This window comes from Zonotrichia leucophrys, chromosome 1, assembly GCF_028769735.1.
Source record: "Zonotrichia leucophrys gambelii isolate GWCS_2022_RI chromosome 1, RI_Zleu_2.0, whole genome shotgun sequence".
Taxonomy (NCBI): domain Eukaryota; kingdom Metazoa; phylum Chordata; class Aves; order Passeriformes; family Passerellidae; genus Zonotrichia; species Zonotrichia leucophrys.
Window position 1 is genome coordinate 24,509,639 of NC_088169.1, and position 20,176 is coordinate 24,529,814.

The 20,176-nt window shown below is 37.2% G+C and overlaps 1 protein-coding gene across 5 annotated transcripts in view; it reads left to right on the top strand.

The window, feature by feature from the left end:
* MYO16 (myosin XVI) overlaps positions 1–20,176 on the top strand; it is a 359,417-nt gene that overhangs the window by 161,071 nt on the left and 178,170 nt on the right. For all 5 annotated transcript variants that reach the window (XM_064708929.1, XM_064708944.1, XM_064708935.1 and 2 more), the window contains exons 7-9: positions 1,964–2,089; positions 15,875–15,950; positions 17,303–17,456. In XM_064708929.1, the coding sequence (XP_064564999.1) occupies positions 1,964–2,089; positions 15,875–15,950; positions 17,303–17,456 (356 nt within the window). The remainder of the gene's footprint in view (positions 1–1,963; positions 2,090–15,874; positions 15,951–17,302; positions 17,457–20,176) is intronic.

Consider the following 20,176-nt stretch of genomic DNA (forward strand, 5'->3'; position numbering starts at 1 on the left):
AGCTCTTACACTGCATGAAAATAGCACTTGTCAAGTTGATGTCTGGATAGAAGCTGTAGTTTCTTCTGTTAAAACACACCCTCCCACTACCATGAAGCTGTGTCAAATTACAGGAAAGATTTGAGGGTTTTGTACATTGGAAATCATAGCATGCAGAATCAAAGCTCTGTCCCCAGAGGAGTTTTGCACCCTTTCCAGGGGAAGATTTTGAATGACTGTATTCTTTCCCTCTGCATCAATCATGTTCATAGTGAAAACTTTATGTATGCTCTGTGTCTGCAGCTGAACCAGAAATGGCAGGTAAGGGAAATTATATCCCAAACTCTCATTTTAGTGTCTCCTATTCTTACAGTGACTTTGGAACTACACAGTTGTAGTAACAGGTTTATTACAAGACCTTTTTATTGCCATTATCCATCCATTTCAATCACCAGAAAAAGAATATCTTCTGCTAACAATGCTTTGAGGAGAAAAAGTCATGGAGTTGGGCTGTGGGGTTTGGGGATACAGGGACCAACTATAATCTGACTTCTCAATTTCTGCAATATTCCTATGCCCTGTTCTTACTGACCAGTGTGAATATTAAGTTCTTTTGACTGGGGATGATCAATTATATTTTGCCAAATTGCAAATTCAGACCTTGTTCCCCTTGTTCCTAGAACTGAAGGGAATATTTGAAATTACAACAGAGGACTGTGAGAAAGTAAAGGCAACTAAACTGTAGCCTGGGTCAATCTCATCATATGAAATACGTGACTCAACAGTTATTCACCATATATAAGAAACAATTTCCACCAAAACTTGCAAATTACATATTTTCCCTGATATAGGATTCCTTATTGTATTTTCTTCTTCTACTTGATTATTATGAGAGAAAGTACTTTTATTGCCCTATTACGTCTTTCCCTTTTTCTCTGTTCACAAGACCTGTTTGCTGTTATATTGTTTATATATTTATTTTGCATACTGCCTATTTGTTTTAAATAAAACCCCACATGACTGCTGGCATTTTTTATATTAAAAAATCTCATCCTATAAATAGCATTTGGTGAAATTGATTGCTGATATAAATGCCAAAGACATACAGAGTCTTAAATAATAATACATTGCAAAATATAATGTCCAGCTCCTCAAATCAGCCATTAATAAAGATTTTTTTAAATTTCTTTTTTCCTTTTCTTGCCATTACAGTTTTCACACTTTGTCATTCTTACAGTATTTGCTACTCAGGGTGAGAACCCCTGAGCAAACACAGCCACCTTTGAAGTTATCCCTGTTTTAGCAGCAAGTTGCTCTACTTGACCTCCTGAGGTTCCTGGTGACCTAAGTTTTGGTCACTCTGTTACTGCATTTTCCATCCTCCTCCTGTTTCATTTTGACTCTTAAATGAAGTTTAGAGATTCAGAAAATCAACTAAAATTGTTTAAACAATTACCAATTAATTATCTAGGGAAGCAATGCAAATATAGAAAATAAAATCTTTGTGGTCCAAAATTGAGAAGGTATTTTTTGTCACTAATTTTGTGCTGCAGTGTCAATGTGCTTGGTTTGATTATGTGCTAATGAATTCATTCTGCAGTAGTGTCAGCTTAAATCTGGGATACTTGAACTGCTACAGAACAGAGTTAGTCCTAGGCTCGAAGAGAGCTCAAGGTCTGTTGAAATCTGATTCCACCTTGGCTCATGAAGTCTTTGAATGTGTTTGAAAGCATGTTCACTTGAAGTTATATAAAAAGTGATAGACTAGATTGGTTAGTAGCTCACAAAAAGCTAGAATTATTTTTTTCAGGTGCATGTTGTTTATAAATGCTAAAAAAGATTCTACAGTGGTTTTCTAACCTGCAGCAATCACATGTACATTTTGTGTTTGCTGTAACTGTGATTAGTAAAGATATGAAGTAGTACACCATGGATGAGTTCTTTAAACTAGTAAAATATGCAAAATTTACCTTTTATGTTGCAGCTGCATGTGGCCTGTGCTAATGGATACAAGAATGTTGCATCTCTGATACTGGATCATGGGGCTGATCTCAATGCAGTGGATAATCAGTACTGGACACCCCTACATTTGGCTGCAAAGTATGGACAGGTAAAGCATGATTTTTCACCTGCTTCTCTTTCCTTTGTGGTAGTCTTCTGTAGCAAGAGCAAATGCTTTCAAGTCTGGGAGACTATTCTTACTTTAATGCAAAAAACTTCCTCATTCATGTAGTATAAATTAGCATCTGAAATATCAGAGACCATTTGATAATGAAGCTTGTGATGCTATTGAGCCAAAACAGCTCAATCTACCACCAGCAACAATTTGTCTGCAGCAAAAACTAGGTTTGCACTGACATTTGAAAGGAAGACAAAATAAATACTTTGATATTTTTTACAGTCTAATATCAATGTTTGTTTAGATTTTTGCTGTGTGTATTTCTGTGAATAAATGTCATCATTCATCATTCATCTAGGAGCTGTGTTCAAAGTTTTCAAGTCTCTGAGTTGTGGAAGAGTGTCCTGAGTTTGGGATTTTGAGGCCATGCCTAAAAGTGACTTGTCCCTCTTAATACTTTTTCAGTTTTTTTACCTTTTCAGTTCTCCTTCACCCTCACACTCTCCAGACATGTTCAGTGAGTCTTTGTTACAGTTTGACCATTTTAGGAGAGTTCTTCACAGCTCTCCACCCACCTCAGGGCTCACAAATCACCACTTACCCATAGGTGTCTTCTAAAAACCTCTGTCATAATCTGAGCTCAGACTTCAGAAAATAAATAATACACTTTATAACAAGAAAAAAGTAAAAATGGAGCAAAAGTTATAGTAAAATAGTAAAAGTAGATGTGTTTATTTAGTTAGTTCTGGTGGGTAATAGATTTCTCCTATTGAGATACCTTGTGCCTGCTCTTTTATAGAGTGTCAAAGATCTGCATATTTTCATAACAGATTAAGTTATTGGTGTATATATATATATATATATATATATATATATATGTGGCCTGAAGTGTATCCTCAGTACTTCAGGTAGTGTAAATTTACAGAGAAAAATTTCACACAGAGATATGCTGAACCAAACTGTTGTTAGCAAGTGAGGTTTCGGGGGTCTTTTGAATTTACTGTAGATTTAATTTTCTCATCCTATCTCACCTGTGTTGTTCTGTAATTCTGCTTCAGTTCTACTGCTCTCACTGATCCCTCTGCCTGTGTTCAGACTTCAGTAGGGCAGGAAAGCTCTTGCTCAGAAATAAGTGATAGCAGTGATGCAGTCTTGAGCTTCTTATTCTCACATTTTAGGATTGCTTATGAGTTAGGGCTTTGTACTGCAACAATGTGATTATGCTACAGCTGGGCATTTCTTCTATTGTAAAGCTAAACCTGAGTTTAATTGAAGATGACTTGAAAGAAATCACTTGAAAGGGCTGGGAAAGGACTTACCTTTCCTTACATATGTGTAGGATGCATGTGTTTGCAACACTAACTCTGGATGACTTGAAATAGTCTTTTTCTTGTGAAGATAGGTATTTTTCTTTTAGAAACAGGCCTGTACATGTAAAGTTGGTAGTTGAAAGTGACTAAAGGAAAAAATTATCTTCCCTTTTGCAGAATTCTAAGAGCTCAGATTGGTATTTTTGAAATTATTCTTTTTGTTGGCACTTTTGTTGGACTGCATCTCCCTTATATCCCAGATGACAATGGTGTTAATTCTTACTATTTCAGGAGTTTTCAGTGAGGAGTCAGGGACCAGCTGCTCTAGTCTATGTACAACCAGTATGGGCACACACAGACAAAGACCATGAAGGAACACTGTACTGCTTCTTCACTAAAATCAGCTAAATACAGGCCAAATATTTTCCCTTTGTAGCGTTAGTAAATAATAAAGTTTAGAAATATCCTATTAGCATTATATATAATTTGCCACTGTTATTGAGCAGATAAATACAGCTTTTGTGTGATTCTGTTTGTAAGAAACAAGTAAATAATTTCAATTCCTTTATTAAAGGGATTTATTGCATATCTTCTACTTCTTTCTGGTAACTACACCATCAGGGTGTTTTGAAAATTTCCTTTCTTATTATGATAATTTTGAAATATCTTTTAGCCTTAGAATGAATTCACATGCATACCGTATTTATAATTCCATTTTGAGTAATTAATTACAGACTAATATGAGCATTGTTCCTATTTTTGGTAGAAGTAGTGTGGCAGAAAGGAAATAACCTTAGACAAGACGTGAATTGGATAGTCTGTTTTAAATTAAAGTATTTTTATGAGGAAATGGTTATTTTTTAGCTGAAAATTTTAATGTTCCCTGAAAAAGCAATTAATATAAATTCTGGACTTTATCCCTTACAGTTTCACACTCTTCTAACACATATTTGTGGCATGTTTTTTTTTAAAGTCACACTTGAAAAACTTGCTACAGTGATAAATATCTTGTACTGGAAGACTGTCATAAAGTCTGTTTTGTTTTAGTTTGATGTCCTTTTAAGTTCTTGGGATGACTTTTGTCCTTCCAGAAATGTATTTGAACAGCAAAATAACCTTTACTTGTCTTAGGGCTTGTCTAATAGGCAATGATCCTTTAATGAGTGGTCACAGAAATTTCAGAAAACCTGTTGTAAATCATCGTCATTGAATGGGTTTCTAGCACTGGTTCTGCATTGCCTGCAACCAAACCCCATAAAGTATTGGAAAAAATTATATTCCAGGAGTCTTAAGGACTGATAGTTTTTCCTGTTTATAAAATAGCTGCAGATGTATTTTTCATGTGGAGAAGCTTCTCACCTTAATAAAATGCTAACAAATTAGTTATACAAATTACAGATTTAGTTTTTGAGCTATTTTATGATACATACCTTACATATGTATATTTTACATATTATCTTACCAAAAAGAAGTTGTGATATGAAGCAATTGTTACTCTATTTTAGAGTAACATCCAGACTAAGTTGAAGCACTTCAGCTCTCTACGTATACTGTTCTATATTTTTAAATCCACAAAATGGAAAAAACCCACACATTTGGCTATTTGCAAGAGCATTGCAATAATGAAAATAGTACTAATTTACATTACCCGGAGGAAAAAAAAAGAAAAAAACAACCCAAAATAAACCACCCAAGGAACTGTGTAAGTTTTAAATTTATAGTGAGAAAATTTAATTTGCTTCTGCACAGGAGGAAACTTGTAAAGAATAAAGGCACTGTAAGGTTCTTGTTACAAATCTCAAGTTGTGAATGAAGTGGATTATAAAAATCTTACTGCTCCATCTTGCACAGTAATTTATATGTAAAATTACTGGTGAAAGATACAGCAATCTGAGTGAACTAATCATGTGAAAGACATTGCATCCACACCTTATAATAAACCTGGCTCATAGAGATTGCTTGGTAATGCAAATCCATTTTTATTTCAGATGGAGTTCCTCTCAACTCAATTTAGCCAATTAAACTTAAGTAATGGGAAGAATCAACTTTAGAAGACAACTCAGAGAATTCTAGGGGATGCATTTAAAATAGGGATGATGATTCATTGCTTGTAGGTCTGACCCTCCTTGGTAATAGAAGCCATGGGCAGCTAGCATATGTCAGAGGTGCAATCTGAACATCTTTAAATCCTTCATGAGGGATCCAAATCAAAGTGTGAGGCTAAAGGATGGGACAGCTGCACACTGGTGTTCTGGGTCTCCCCAGTTACCATGAAGGGGGCATGGACTTGATGCCTTTTATTTAGAAAATGTAAGGTTGTACAGAGGGAACCCTGGAGGAGGAGTAGAGTTAGATATTTAAAACAAAACCAATCTGATCACAAGCAAAACATAGCAGAATCCTGTTGTATTGTCTCCATAGAGAGAATAATTAAGAGTTTTAAGTGTCAGTACATATTATCTGATGTTAAAAAAAATATTATCTATGTTTATCTTTACAAATATTTGTAAAGAAAACCAGTTTAATGGATAAATTTACCATGTAAAAACATTATCAGTCTGACTATTAAAACAGAGCATGGGTGAATGATAAATGAATTGTCCTGTAAGTGACAGAATGTGTAGATCCAGAGTAGAATATTTTTCTTGCATAGGAGTACAGGATATTGCTGGTGAGTTTGAGGACTGTGTACAGGATATGGCTACTGAGTACAGAATAGGGCAGCTGAGGCCACTGCCTGAAGGTCAGTCTCTGTAAGACAAGAATCTGCTTTACAGAAACAGATTAGGTTATTAATGAGTGTAATAGACTGTTAATTGAAACACTACTAGTCTGCAAGCATTAGAAAATAGAAGTATTTTTAAACAATGTTATTCTGAGTTCTTAGAAATGATGGTTCCTTCTGTCATTTCCTCCCCCCATAGAAGCATTAAGGGTAAAGGCAATTTTGTATTTTTAATGCATTAATGTCCATTTCTAGTTCCTAGAAATGACAGTTCCTGCTTTAATTTTCTCCCTCCCTCCCATATAAGCATTAAGGGTAAAGGCAATTTGTGTTTTAAATGCATATTAACATTATAACAAAAAATTTATATTAATGAGGTCTTAAGATCAGAGTTACTTACCTTAATAACTTTATTCTAAAAAAATGATGGAAAATAATAACCTCTACAATACACATCCAAATCTGCACCTGCAACACACAAAAACCTCTTCAAAATAAGATTATTAAGGCAATAAAGCTAGCCTCAAGAAATTAGAATATCTCAGGGTTGCCTATGTAAATTTACCAGGGTCTTTTTGACACAGACGTGTTTAACCCGTTTCTGATGGCAGCTGGAGCCCTTTGTGTCCCTGTCATGCAGCAGGGGCAGTGCTGGTGTGTTTGTGGTTGCTGTCTGTGCACACCAGCGCAGGGCACACGTCCTTGGCCCTTGGGTGCCCCCCTGCCCCTGCTGGCACTGGTGCCAGCTGCAGAAGGGTGACTTGTGTTCCTCAGGCTGGCCCCTTAATTTGAATTTACTTTGTGGAAGCTGGTAATCTGGCATTGGTGGTGCTGTTCCTGCTGGACATCTTCCAGCTGCTGTGATCAGGAGAGCGCACACTCGCCCTCCCCATGGTGGGAATAGGCTGCAGCTCTGACATTTGCCTTGGGTACTTTGGCACAATTCCCAGGCACAAGCTGTTTCTTTGCTGTTTATCACAGAAATGTCACCTTTCAAACAGCTATCGGAGACATGCAGGTCAGAGCTGACTCTGCAGTAGCTTAAGCACTACCTCTCCCAATATTTCATCCTTGGGGGATGATGCCTATGTCTAAACTGTTAAATCACTAAATAAAAGAGGAGTAGGGATAAGGCCAGGCAACAGCCTGGCCCACATTCACATTGTTTAAAGCTAGTTTTCTCTATAGGAGATTAGTCATGTTTGTAGAGAGCTGGTTGGAGTGGTCCAAAGGAGAGTCGGGGGAGAGCTAACAGTTAAGCAGTGTGGATTATAAGGGATACTTAAGCTTGCTCCATTGCACTCTCCTGCTTAGTAAAACAGATTTAGCCTCTGGATTTCAGGTTTAAAGGGTTTCATGATGTCAAAAAAAAACCTGATAAGACATTTGTTCAACTGCTGACTGAATCTCTGCAAGAGTAACTCCTGTACTAGCAAGGATTTCTTCCAATATAAACTGGGAATATTCCACATAAATAACCCCAAGCTAATAGATGTCATCAGGCCTACCTCATGTTTCTTAACAAATTGTATACATCCTGTGTCATTTTCAAATGTGTGAAATTGTCATTCTGTAAGTATGTTCTCCCTTACACACATTTGGTTGACCTGAATCATACCCCTCTGATTACTTAGTTCATCAAAACACAACATTTATTTCAGATTATAAAAGGACTCTGCTCCTTGCTTAAATTCAGATTATATACCCTCTTACATCGGGAACTAATTTGCTCATCGTTACCAAAACAAATTAGTAATTTTACTCAACTATGACCTGTAGATTCTTTTTTTTTTCTTTAAGTGCATCTTGCACTTGAAACAACAACAACAAAAAATCCACATCTGTTGCTAGAATTTACTTCAGTATAGATGAATACATGAACCCATTGTGGGAAATGTTACTTAATCCCATGAAATTTGGCCATTGCTACAGGAGTTCCTTTCAATGCAGTTTCTGAGCTTCTGCAACCACAAATGCTTTCAGTGAGAAGAGCCTAAAGAAGGAGGTGCTTATTTAGTGTTTCAAAAATAATAGATTATTATTTTTGTCACACAGGGAATAACTATTTTCCCTACCAAGTAGTTGGAGTCTTTAATTTATGGTCAGAAAATCCTCTAGAGCATGTTTTATCCAGACATGTCTCACTCTCTTTTCTTTAGTCTTTTTTTTCATATTTGGCATATCTGATTGTACTCAGGTAGAAAAGCTGCATTTCCCTTCAGATCAAATTACACTCAGTTTCCTCAAACAGAGAGCTCACTTTGGGATTTCTGCTCATGATATCTTTTTTTCACTCTCAATATATTCACAAGATTTCTATAGACGATTCAAATGCTAATTGTGGGCAGAGAATATAAGGAATCCTAGATTCACACAATACCAAATGATAAGAAAAGAGTTTGAATTTCATATACAGACTAGTAAAAATCTCAATTTACAAAATTCTCAGTGTTTACATGTGTGATTTTAAAGCTGAGGTGTGCATAGTCTGCACTATATACTTGGTTATTGCAGGATCTCTCCGATCAATATAAATTTCATTTTCCTTAAAATACCATTTATAGTGACCTTCATATATGAGAGGCAAGTATGAAAAAAGATGTTTTACAAGGCTTTTGAGGCAGAAACTTTGGGAAATGGATTTCTGATCTCTGTAATATAAATATATAACTTGTAGGACCATAACTTACAAGCATCGTTAATCACAAGATCACATAATATTTTCCCTGATTTATTTTATTTTTCTCTGTCTAAATTCCTGGTGTATTGAAAAATAGAAATGTAGGTTATCAGTCTTCAAGTAAAGACTGATGCAGTTTTTACATCAGCTGTAGAAAACCATTTACATGACCTTTGTCACTTGCTTTAACAGCTGAAAACGGCATTAGGTTTCCCTTTTTTTTGCTGGAACTGTTCCAGAGGTTCAAGAGGCATCTTCTTTTAGCATATAGGTTAAACTTGCTGACTGCAGAAAGGTGGTGATGGCGCTTGGGGAGCCTGGGTTCCATTCCAGGCTCTGTGCCTGAACAGCCGCAGTATTTACGGTTCATTCCTCCCTGACATAGCCTGATTTGTCCCATTGCCTCCAGTCTGTTCCATTCTTGTCCTTATTCTATTGCCTTATTGTCCGATTCATTTGCCTGGCTTTGTGTCCTTTCCTTACAAGTTTTATCTGAATCCTGATTCCTTGCACAGTCAGCTTCTGCCCCTCCTCCATTCCCTGGTTCTCATCCAAACTTTCATTTTTTTTCTACTTTGACTTCTAGCCAATCTTCCTGCCCTTCTGTCCCACTTGCTTGCAGTCCCAATCTCCCTTGTTCAATCTCAGTGTTTTTTTCCTCACATGTCACTTTCTTCTTTCATTTTTCTGATTAGTCTGTCTCTACCTACATCCTGGCTCCTTGCCACATTTCTCTTCTTCCCATTCACTTCATTTATTTCACGCTGTTAGTTCCAGATTCCCGCTTTTTATCTATGCCTTCTTCCATTCCACACGCTCCCCCTCAATGCCTTCTACCCTGCTGCTAGTCTTATTCCCACAACCTGCTTTTCCTGATCTGTTCCACTTTGCTGACCACAGTTGGTTATGGTCCCCTTTTCTCTGCACTCAAATAGAAAACAAAAAAATCTTCCTAATCTATACTGTATTAAGAATAGAGATCTGTAATGAGTTTCAGACTTAATTTCCTGTGTTTAGAACAGTATTGTGGATCAGATTTCCAATTGCAGAGGAAATTCTATTTAGCCTCTGAACACGATTGCTCTTTTTTAGGGCTTTACCTATGAAATTTTGTCTGTAAGGGACACAGTTATCTGAGGCATGCTATTATGTAATGGAGAACAAATACATGATCTTAGAAGCTCAGTTCACAGGAACTCCAGTGGCTTAATAGGTATCTTACTCTCTAATGTTGGGAGTCCCTGTCTTGGAATTGTTTCACTCCCCAGGAGTAAGGTTCCTAGCCTACATTTTTCTTTTTTGTGTCCTTGATGCTTGCTAAAGTGTCTATTAGCAGCCCATTTAATTAGTTGAATAATCTCCAGTATTATTCTAAGGAGTTGTATTGCTCCATGACTTATCTGATCTTATTTATTCAATCTATGGAATATATGGTTAGCATTAAACTACAGCACTTCTGTCCCAGAAGCTTAGTAATTACAATAATAGCAGAAGTAATAAAAATAAAAACTACTTCCCTGATTTTTTATTCTTTTTATTGCAAATCTTTTGAACAATCAACTGTATATTTAAATAGAACACATGTTACTGGTTCTGTTAACATGTAGGCCTAAAGTGGACTGTGCTAGCAAAAGGGGGCTCCCTGGTTTATCCATTATCATTAAAAAACTGTCTTACAAGCATTGGGTAGCTGTTTTTTTCAAAGTTTTGTAACCTGGATAGGTTTTGATGATTTTCCAAGCAGACAACAACAAAAAAATATTCTCAGCCTATGGAATTCATCTTCTACCCAATAAAAGTCTTCAAATCATACAAACACAGGAGCTCACAAGGATAAATAAAATATTTTTCCACACCTGGCCACCAGAAGTGCTTAATTTTTAGTTACTTCATTTTTCTGTCTATTTAAAAAAAACAAAACAAAACAACAAAAAAAAAACACTGAAAAAACCTGAAACTGAAAATTCATAAGCATTCACAGGCAGCAGTCCTAGTAACTTCCTAAAAAAAATCACACAGTTGGGCATGCACTTTTAAACCCAGTAAGTTAAATTTTACTCATATGAGCAATAGAAAACTGGACCTTATGTTTGCAGTGATAGATCATCTTGCTCAGTGGTGAAGACTGCAGAGTATAATGGTGTAACCACTGATATTTCTTGTGTTCTGTCTAGAGGTTTTGCTGGGTTTCATGAACATATACCTTAGATATGTTTGGTGATTTTACTGTATTTTACACAATAGTATGAGGTTGATGGCCAAAAAAAATAGTGATTTTGATTTACGATTGTTGTTCCACTAGTTTCTTATTGTACATCTTTGCCTCACTGTGGATGAGCACATGGGGAGGACCATATCCAGTGATAAACTGAGAAGGGTTAAGTAGACCAAAATTGCCAAAAGAAGGTGGTGAGGGCTTAGCCTGAGAGAACAGAGGAATGGATATGAAGAAGTGCCTGGGGAATAAAAAATGGAGAAGTTAGGAACCAAAAGGTTGGTGGTGAACCAGGTCCCTTAGAGATTACAGAATATTTCCAATGTTGAAACAGAGGAGTGGAGAAGTGGAGAGAAATTTTGGTGATGATAGGGAAGAAAATGAAAGACTGAAGGAATGTACTGTTGGGGGTTCATGCAAATTGGATAATGCATATTCATTGCTGTGCAAAACAGCACATGAGGACATTTGCATAAAACCTCCAGCTTTTTGAATTTAGGATTTAAGCAGGTATCCCTCTGATGATAAAGAAAAGAGAATAAATGATCTGAGTTAGTGGCTCTGGGACTGGGACTTGGATAATAAGAACTAAAAAAGCTCAGGCAGAGCCAGCAGTTTATCCGTTGAAGGTGCTCATACACATCTCATGTCCTGTACATGGCTTCAGAGGAAAAATATCTGACCAGACAAGGAACAAAGGAAGACACTTTTCAGGAATACTGGTTCTGCTCTAAAGTTAATTAATTACCAGTAAAAAATAACATAGTTTGAGAGCAGTTTGGAGATGCCTTGGCAGCCTCAAATGCATGGGGAGATTCTTGAAAAATCTGTTACTCCTTCATGCCCCATATTTCCTACTCTGTCACTGCAGTTACTTATCTGTGGCAAGAAGCCTTGCAGTCTTGCCAATAATTGTGCTCCTGAGCCTTTGTTTTATGAAACTCAGCATTGTTTTGTTGTTGTTTTTTTTTTTTTTTTTTGCTGGCATTTAATGCGTGGTAAAACTTAGTCTCTTTTTCAGTACAGGACAATTGTAGTAGGAGGCTTTATAATGTGTATTGCAGTAAATTTATTTATGCCACCTTATGTCACAGAAGAGATAAGATTGGAAGGGACCACAGTGGGTCCAACGCCCCTGCTCAAGCAGGATCATCCCAGAGCACAGGGCACAGGATTATGTCCAGACAGTTCTTGAATATCTCCAGTAAGGGAGATTCCACAACCTCTGTGGGTGATTGCATCCAGTACATGGTCACCTGCATTTAAAGAAGTTATTCCTCATGTTCAGGTGAAACTTCTTTTGAATAATTTTCTGCCCATTTCCTCTTGTCCTGTTGCTGAGAGCCATAGAGCCTGGCTCCATTCTCTTGACACCTTCCCTTCAGATGCTGACAGAGTTTGATGTGGTCCCCTCCCAGTCATCCCATCTTCAGACTGAACAGGCCCAATTCCCTCAATCCATCTGTGCAGGGGAGATGCCTCAGTACCCTACTGACCTGTCACTAGGCACCACTGAAAAGAGCTTGTCTCTGTCATCTTTATATCCTCCCTTCAGGTATTTACCCACACAGATGAGATTCCCCTTAACCTTTGTTTCTCCGGGTTGAATAATTCCAGCTCTCCTGGTTTTTCCTCATACGTGAGGTGCTCCAGTCTCTTAATTATCTTAGTGCCCTTTTGCTAGACTTTTCCATGTCTCTTTTGTATTGAGAAGTTCAGAAATGGGCACAGCACTGCAGATGTGACCTCACCTGTGCTGAGTAGTGAGGAAAGTTCACCATAAGTCAAGTATGGGCAACACTTTTCCTCATTGTTGTTCAGGGAACCATTTGCTTTCTGCCTAGCCAAAGCACATTGCTCACTCTTGTGCAGCAAGGTATTTACCAGTACCCCAGGTCCTTTTCTGCAAAGCTCCTTTCCAGTTGGGGAGCCCTCAGCATGTGCTGGTGCCTGGGGTTGTTCTTTTGCACTTGGCCATGTTGAGCTTTGTGAGGTTCTTATCTGCCCATTTCTCTGGCATGTTGAGATCCCTCAGGATGGCAGCACAACCTTCTCGCATATCAGCCACTCCTCACATTTGATGCTAACAGAGAACTTTGCCCCATCAACCAGATCTTTAATGGGGATGTGAAACAGGCCCCATTACTGCTCCCCAGGGTACAGTGCTGGTTATTGGCCTCCATTGAGTCTGCTGGCCACTCATCAGCAGCCTCTGGGCCCAGCCATTGGGCCATTTTTCAGTCCATCACCTGTTTCTCTTCAGCAAGCATCACACCAGAACAGCTTGTGAATTGATGTTCACAATCACGCTTCACCAATATTTTCAAGGCTTCCTCATTACTATAAGGTGCAGCCCAGAAGAAGTACAGAAATAGGTATCTTACAACATAATAGTGATGGCCAAAGTCACAGCCCAATGTGCAGTGGGAACTGAGGCCAGAATGGTGCATGAATGGGAATACATAAATCGTGGAGAATCTCTGAAGTCCTTTGAAAATGAGGGCAAGGGTCTTCTGGCTTGGCAAGAAAAGAGCTAGGGGAATCTAAAAGGTGGGACTTTGAGATTAAAGTGTGAGACAGGAAAATATTCTTTGCAGTAGCATTCTCAACAGTCAGAGGATAAGATATCCAGTAAGAGATGTCACAGAAAGACACATATATTGCAATTTGAGCAGAATACCAGGAAAAGAGAGACAGTTATGCTTTATGAATACAGAAATTAATTAATTTTGTATTTTTGGAAGGAGGATATTCAGAGATAAGATCTGAAAGGAGAAAATTAAGGTCTGATATGTTTCCTGGTGCTCTTACTAAAGGTACTGAATAAATAGTTATGGGTATAAAAGGATAAGCAAGACAAATGATATTTTATAAGCACATATTTTTAATAACTGCCATTACTGTGGCATTTTATGTATAGTAAGTCATGACACTATTTTATTTTTTTTGATTTACATGAATTTGCAAGACTACACTGGAAATAAAGGAATATACATATACGTATATATATATATACAAGCACATTAATTTTATTTATAGGTTCTACAATAATTCATTAGGTATTATGTTATTTCTTGACCTAATCATATGTACTTTATTTGTAACTCTGCAACTGAAATACTTCTGCTTAATGGTAATTTGCTGTAATTATTCTACAAATATTTCTTCTGTTAGACACAGTTCTGAAGATATGTATTTTTACATTACAACCTAAATTGTATTTTAAAATACTCCTTCTTAAGCATTAATGAATGAGTTAAATCCCAGCACAGGAGAGTTGTGTATCCAAAAGCAGGTTATTGAAATTGTCGGTGACCCAAATACCTTAGTCTTGGTGACATGCATCAAGGAATCCCAGCTGGAAATATTTCATTGGCAGCAGGAAGCACTGATATTGGAGCATGGTATTTCTTGTGAAATAAATCCAAACTTTTGGTAACCCTAAAAGCTGTTTGTTGTTATTATACTGAAAATGCATTCAAAGCCTCCTTCCTCTAATACAAGTGCTACCACTTTTCAGAATTATTCAATAGCTCCATAACTAAGCATGTTCCTTTTTTTCCTAATAAAGAAAGACATATACATGTGTATATTTTCACATGACTTGCAATTTCTCAGTGAAAGCAGGGCTAATTGGATTTGGAAATAAACCTGTTATGGCTTCCCCACTTCTTGGAATTTGCTGAATTTTCTGCTGTTGCTGCAAGAAAAGAAAACCAGCATTAGAAATCTGAAGAGAACATGATCTTTTTATTTTATAGAAATTTGCAACAGTATTTTCCTGGTTTTCTATGATTTGAAGCTTGGGGTTTTCTTTGCATTTAATGGATTCCTCATTACCATGGTGTTTTCTAGTAATTTTCCTCCTGTGTACTGAATCCAAACTGATTTTTTTATTGCAATGATTTCTTTCCTATTTATTTATTTATTGCTTGTGTTTATGCCAGGTTTCGCTTAGCTGACTTCCAAGTCAGGTCTCATTTATCTCTAGATGTCTTGTTCTTCTCTGAAGAATCCTTTCTTTCCTTCACAGCATTTTTCCCCCTGTGCTCATCCTCATCTCTCCTGTCGGTTGCACTTGCATTATACATTCTATTTTCTTTAACATATATTCAAAAATACATATAGTTCTATGATTTAGTTGGGCTGTAAATTCATTTTCTAAAAGTGTTTTTTGTTCCTTATGCAGCCTTTCACTTATTTCTGACCAGTTTGTCAGGATAGACATTGCTACAGCCTTTGATGGGAAAGCATCTCTAGAGACTTAGGTGCAGCCATAGAACAACTCACTAAAAACAGCTCCTTGCAGGAGTTGAAAAATATGTTTTAGACCTTTTCATTATATGGTACTCTACCCTCCCCTACTGTGCTATAATTTTTACCTTTACTAATAGATTTGATGATTTTAGTAAACATGAGATAAATGTGCCAATTTTTACTACTGACTGAGAACACATTTACTTCTGTGAGTCAGACACCTTTGACAGTGATAGCACACAATTGTTGAATTAGTTAGACACAAAGAAATATTTGTGATCTAAGTCTTAACAGGTGGTAATAGGTAGTAGGCTTTTTCCTTTGTGAATTTGTTTACACGTGTGTGGAAGGTGATTTGGGGGTGGAGTTTTGCCAAGGATATCCGGAAATGGTAGATGAATTGAATTCTACTCTGCCACTTGTGATTTATAGAAATGTTCTTAGTAGCTGAAGAAGGTGGGCTTGAGAAGATGGGTGGGGGTGGTTTATCATATGCTTTCAGATAGTGCAAGAAGGAAGGAATAAACTGAGTGACAGGCACCTCTCCTACTTCTCCCATTTCAAACACCTCTGATTTTGCCCATTTTAGACCAATCTTGTGAAGCTGCTTTTGATGCACCAGGCAAACCCCAATCTTCTTAACTGCAATAATGAAAAGCCTTCAGGTAGGTGAAAATCCATGTACATAGTGTATGTATTAGCTATTGTGACACATTTTTTTCCTTCCTGTTTTCTTAGCTATAGTTTATTTAGTGTCTAGAGTTATATACCTATGCTCATGTGTACATTCTTACACACATTGCTGAAAACTGCTGGTCATGGTAACACAGGATATCATATCAAATGACAGCATGCCCTTCCACTTGTTTCATTCCCTGTTTATCTTTAGCTGTATTTCTTACTTGAGAGTTCTTCTGGGCCTTGGTGGTAGCTGCATTTACACATTTTGGTGACTTCCCACTGAGGTCCTTTCTGAACTGCTTATAGTACATGACCTCTTGAGTTGGGATTTCTATAGCTATTGTCTGAAAACAAATTCAACACCTAGTTTTGAAGTGTAGCTGCCATTGCTTACTGTGGATGACACCTACTTAAACCACAGAGCAACAGGGAGCTGAAGCACTGGCTGTAAAGGTAATAGAATTGTAGACTCTGTTAGGTTGGAAGGGACTTCAGATCAACTGGTCTAACACAGAGATCAAAGCAGAGCTGATGTCAGTAATGCTAGTAGCAGTGTGGAAAAGAAGAAACACATGGCTGTTCTACATTCTGTGCCTAGGATAAAATGAAGATGCAACTCGGTAATGTAAATAATAGAAACTTCCTGTCAGGTTATGGGTGAAACTTCCCTTGCATAATAAAGCAAAATATGTTATGCTTCAAGTGCTGTACTGCCTACAAACACAGGGGACTTCATGATACTAACCTTAGCAGTGTTGTTTGTAGTTAGATAGAGATTTCATTTGTAAAAAAGGCTGTGAACTAAACAATATCTATATTGTTTATATTATATCTATAATCTGAGTTATAATAACAACTGCATTGTTATGCAGTTAGCTAACCATATTTAGTAGGTATTTAATACAGTTGAGTTAACTGTCTTCCTGGTCTGCAAGCAGAACTGTTTTCAGCACTTCTGTATGTATAAACCATATAAATCTAGTTTGTAGAAATTTAAAACATTTTACAAGGATTTAAGTGCATGTTTTCACAGGAATAAAGTTGAAAAGGGTTGTATTGTTTTTTTCTGAAGTCCTGTAAATTATTGAATTCTTCAGTTTGCTACACAGCAAGAATAGTTTTGAGGTTTTGCATATGACAGCTCAAATCTGTACTGAATTTACTTTGCCTTTGTTTTCCCAGTAATTTCAAGTATTATTTTATGTTGATATCTGAGCAATTCCTTTCGGGTTTTCTAGCCACATGTTTAGTCTTAATCTAATGTAAAGATTTTAATTCAAAGGAGCCTTTCTGCACCATTTTCTTGTTCTGATATCTTGTTGTTCCAATGTCTTAGATGTTGCAGCTTCTGATTTTATTGAGGAAATGCTTCTGAAGGCTGAAATTGTTTGGGAGGAAAAGATGAAGGACCCTTTAGCTGCTTCTACTTTATCTCAAGAAGAGCCATATGAAGAGATCATCCATGATTTGCCCACAATTTCCAATAAACTGTAAGTGACTGATGGTGGTGTTATAGAGTAATTCCCTGCAGTCAGGTTATCCTTTGAACCATACATGTCAATTTGTGAATCCTTGCTGAGTGTGCTTGGAGATATTTAAATCCCACCTGGACATGGTCCTGGGTAACTGTCTTTACATGTCCCTGCCTGAGCAGGATGGATGGACCAGGTGCCCTCTAGGAATCCCAACCATGCTCTGATTCTGTGTGATTTGATAGATCAAGTAACTTTCCTTTTTGAAATCTCCTGAATAATCTTTTACATTTGTATCTCTCATATATTTTTGTCATCCTTAGTTTTATAATTATAGATTATGAATAATAAAATATATTAGTCTAATTGCCAGCAGAAATTACCTGGGGTTGCTTTAGCAGAATTATTAGTGGTTAATGCTGTAGACTTGAGCATCCTTTTGTTAAGGAAGATGAGTATAGTGTAAGTAAAACTATCATTGCCTGTCCGGTTTTCGGCTGTTTGGATGGCCTGGAAAGGCCCGGGGTGGCCTTGGGCAGCCCGCGTTTCAAATGACGAGAAGAGGCTTCAATTCTTTTCTCGGTCTCTGTGTTTATTAATTGTTTATCTAAAAGATTTTCTTTCGGCCCGACAGAGGTCTGCTCAGCAGCCAGCCATGAGCACACTGTCCCCCCTCCGGGGCGGTCACCTATCTTTATACCCAAAGTTGCGTATACAATATTTATCATTTTTCCCAATACCTTTCACCCTTATTGCCCAGTGCACTTTTAGTAATGACCAGTCCCAAAGTGCCACCATCACCACAGAAGATGGAGGAGGAGAAGAAGAAGAAGAAGGACAGGACACGCCCCAATTCCTCCATCTTACTTCTCTAAACCCACCTGTACAGAAATCCTAAACCCTGTGTTTCACTCTCTAACTAACTAATCCCTTCACCATTCACTCCGGTGAAATCCTCCTATCCTCATACAGGTGTCGTCTCCGTGTAGGATCAAAGTCCAGCCACCAGACACTTCTGGCAACATTCCAGGACTCCCGAGCCCCCCAAGGGGGGTCTCGGGGACTCGGCACCTCAGTCCTGAGGTGCTGAGATCCCACAATTGCCTATGAGAGAAGCAAGGATAAAGCCTGAAAGAGAAAAATCAGATACATGATTGCAGATGAAATTCTACTGATAAATATTATATTTACAAATTTATATTTATATTTGTACTGCTTAAAATTCAAGTGGAATCAAGTAGCATTTAGCAGTGAGAACTTAAAACACAGTATAGAAGAGTTAATTTGTGTCTTAAATTGTAAATGTTGATACTTTTGTATTTCTTTGTCAACCTTAAAAAAACTGCCCTGGGTATGTGAAAAGAGATGTACAATAGGTATGAAGCATAAATGGCTGTGTTATGGTAGTACAAGACATACTGGTATTTCAAATTCTTCTTTCCAGATACTGTGATCCAGGGAATTTTAAAAGTTGCAAGTAATGCATTTATACAATGTGCAGTTGCCATATGTTGAAAGTATATATTTGTTAGTTGCATAATCTTGCAAAACACTGACAATAATTTTTCTGTAGTAATCACCAAAGAGTGTGTGAAGAAAACAATAACCTCTTATAGAGAGACAGATAAAGTATTCATGCTTCCATTTCATAGCAGTTATGGCTGGCAGAATGTGTTTGGATACATTAAAATTTGGAAAAGGTGAGCAACTGTCATGAAATGATCAATCTGTTAAACTCAGAACTCTGTGGGACATACTGATATTTAGTAAAGGTTTAATATTTCATGGATGGCAAACACAGTGTGTTGTTTCTGCTTCATGATTTGTATTCATTAATACATGCAGCTGGATATATGATACCAATGTTTATGAAATTACAAATTTTTCATACTTGGTAATTTCGTACAAAGTAATCAGTCCTCTAGTCTGACCCCTGTTTCAATAGCATAAATCATACTCCTCCAATTTATGTGGCCTTCAACTGTCTTTTAAATGAAAACATTTAATCTTGAGGCATCACTTGAGGCCTTTAGATTCTGAAATGTAAATAAATAATTTATTTTTAATTATTGATATGTTTTAATGCTAGAAGTAGAGGGTAGGTCACTCTTGTACCTATGTAATGATGCCTAGGAAAAGTTATTCATAGAGGTTTTAGAGACTTTTCACAGCCATCATTCTTGTGATGACTAAGTGATCTAGGTGATGCATTTCCATGTGTTTTATATTCTAGAAGTTTGTACTGCAGTGCGCATGTTTTACTGAATACTAGTTTCAGTGCTAACACCCATTAACCTCTGGAAGACATGCCTTGCACATATTTTAAAGGGTCTGAAATTATTTTTCTCTACTCTTTCCTTCCTGTAATACGTAGATAAGGATAGCTAATTTTTGCGAGTTTTCTATATAGTGACTCTTTATATGACAATAATGTGACCTGATGTGTAAAAAACCTTCACTGGAAGTTTTGAAAAAGCAAAGCCCACTGAAGAGAAAACCATAAAAAATGGATATATGTGTGGAATTGGATGAGTTTAGCTTCTATTGCCAATTTATCCCAGTGTGGGACTGCATCTAGTCAGTGGTGCTTACACGAGAGAGAATGCAGCGCCAGGTGAAGCCAAAGCCCTGCTCAGCTCTGTGCGCTGACGCTGGCAGTGATCCTTTGCACACAGCCAGGGGGCCGTTATTAGGATACAGCAAGCTTGAAGTAATGACACTTTGGCACGTTCTTGAGA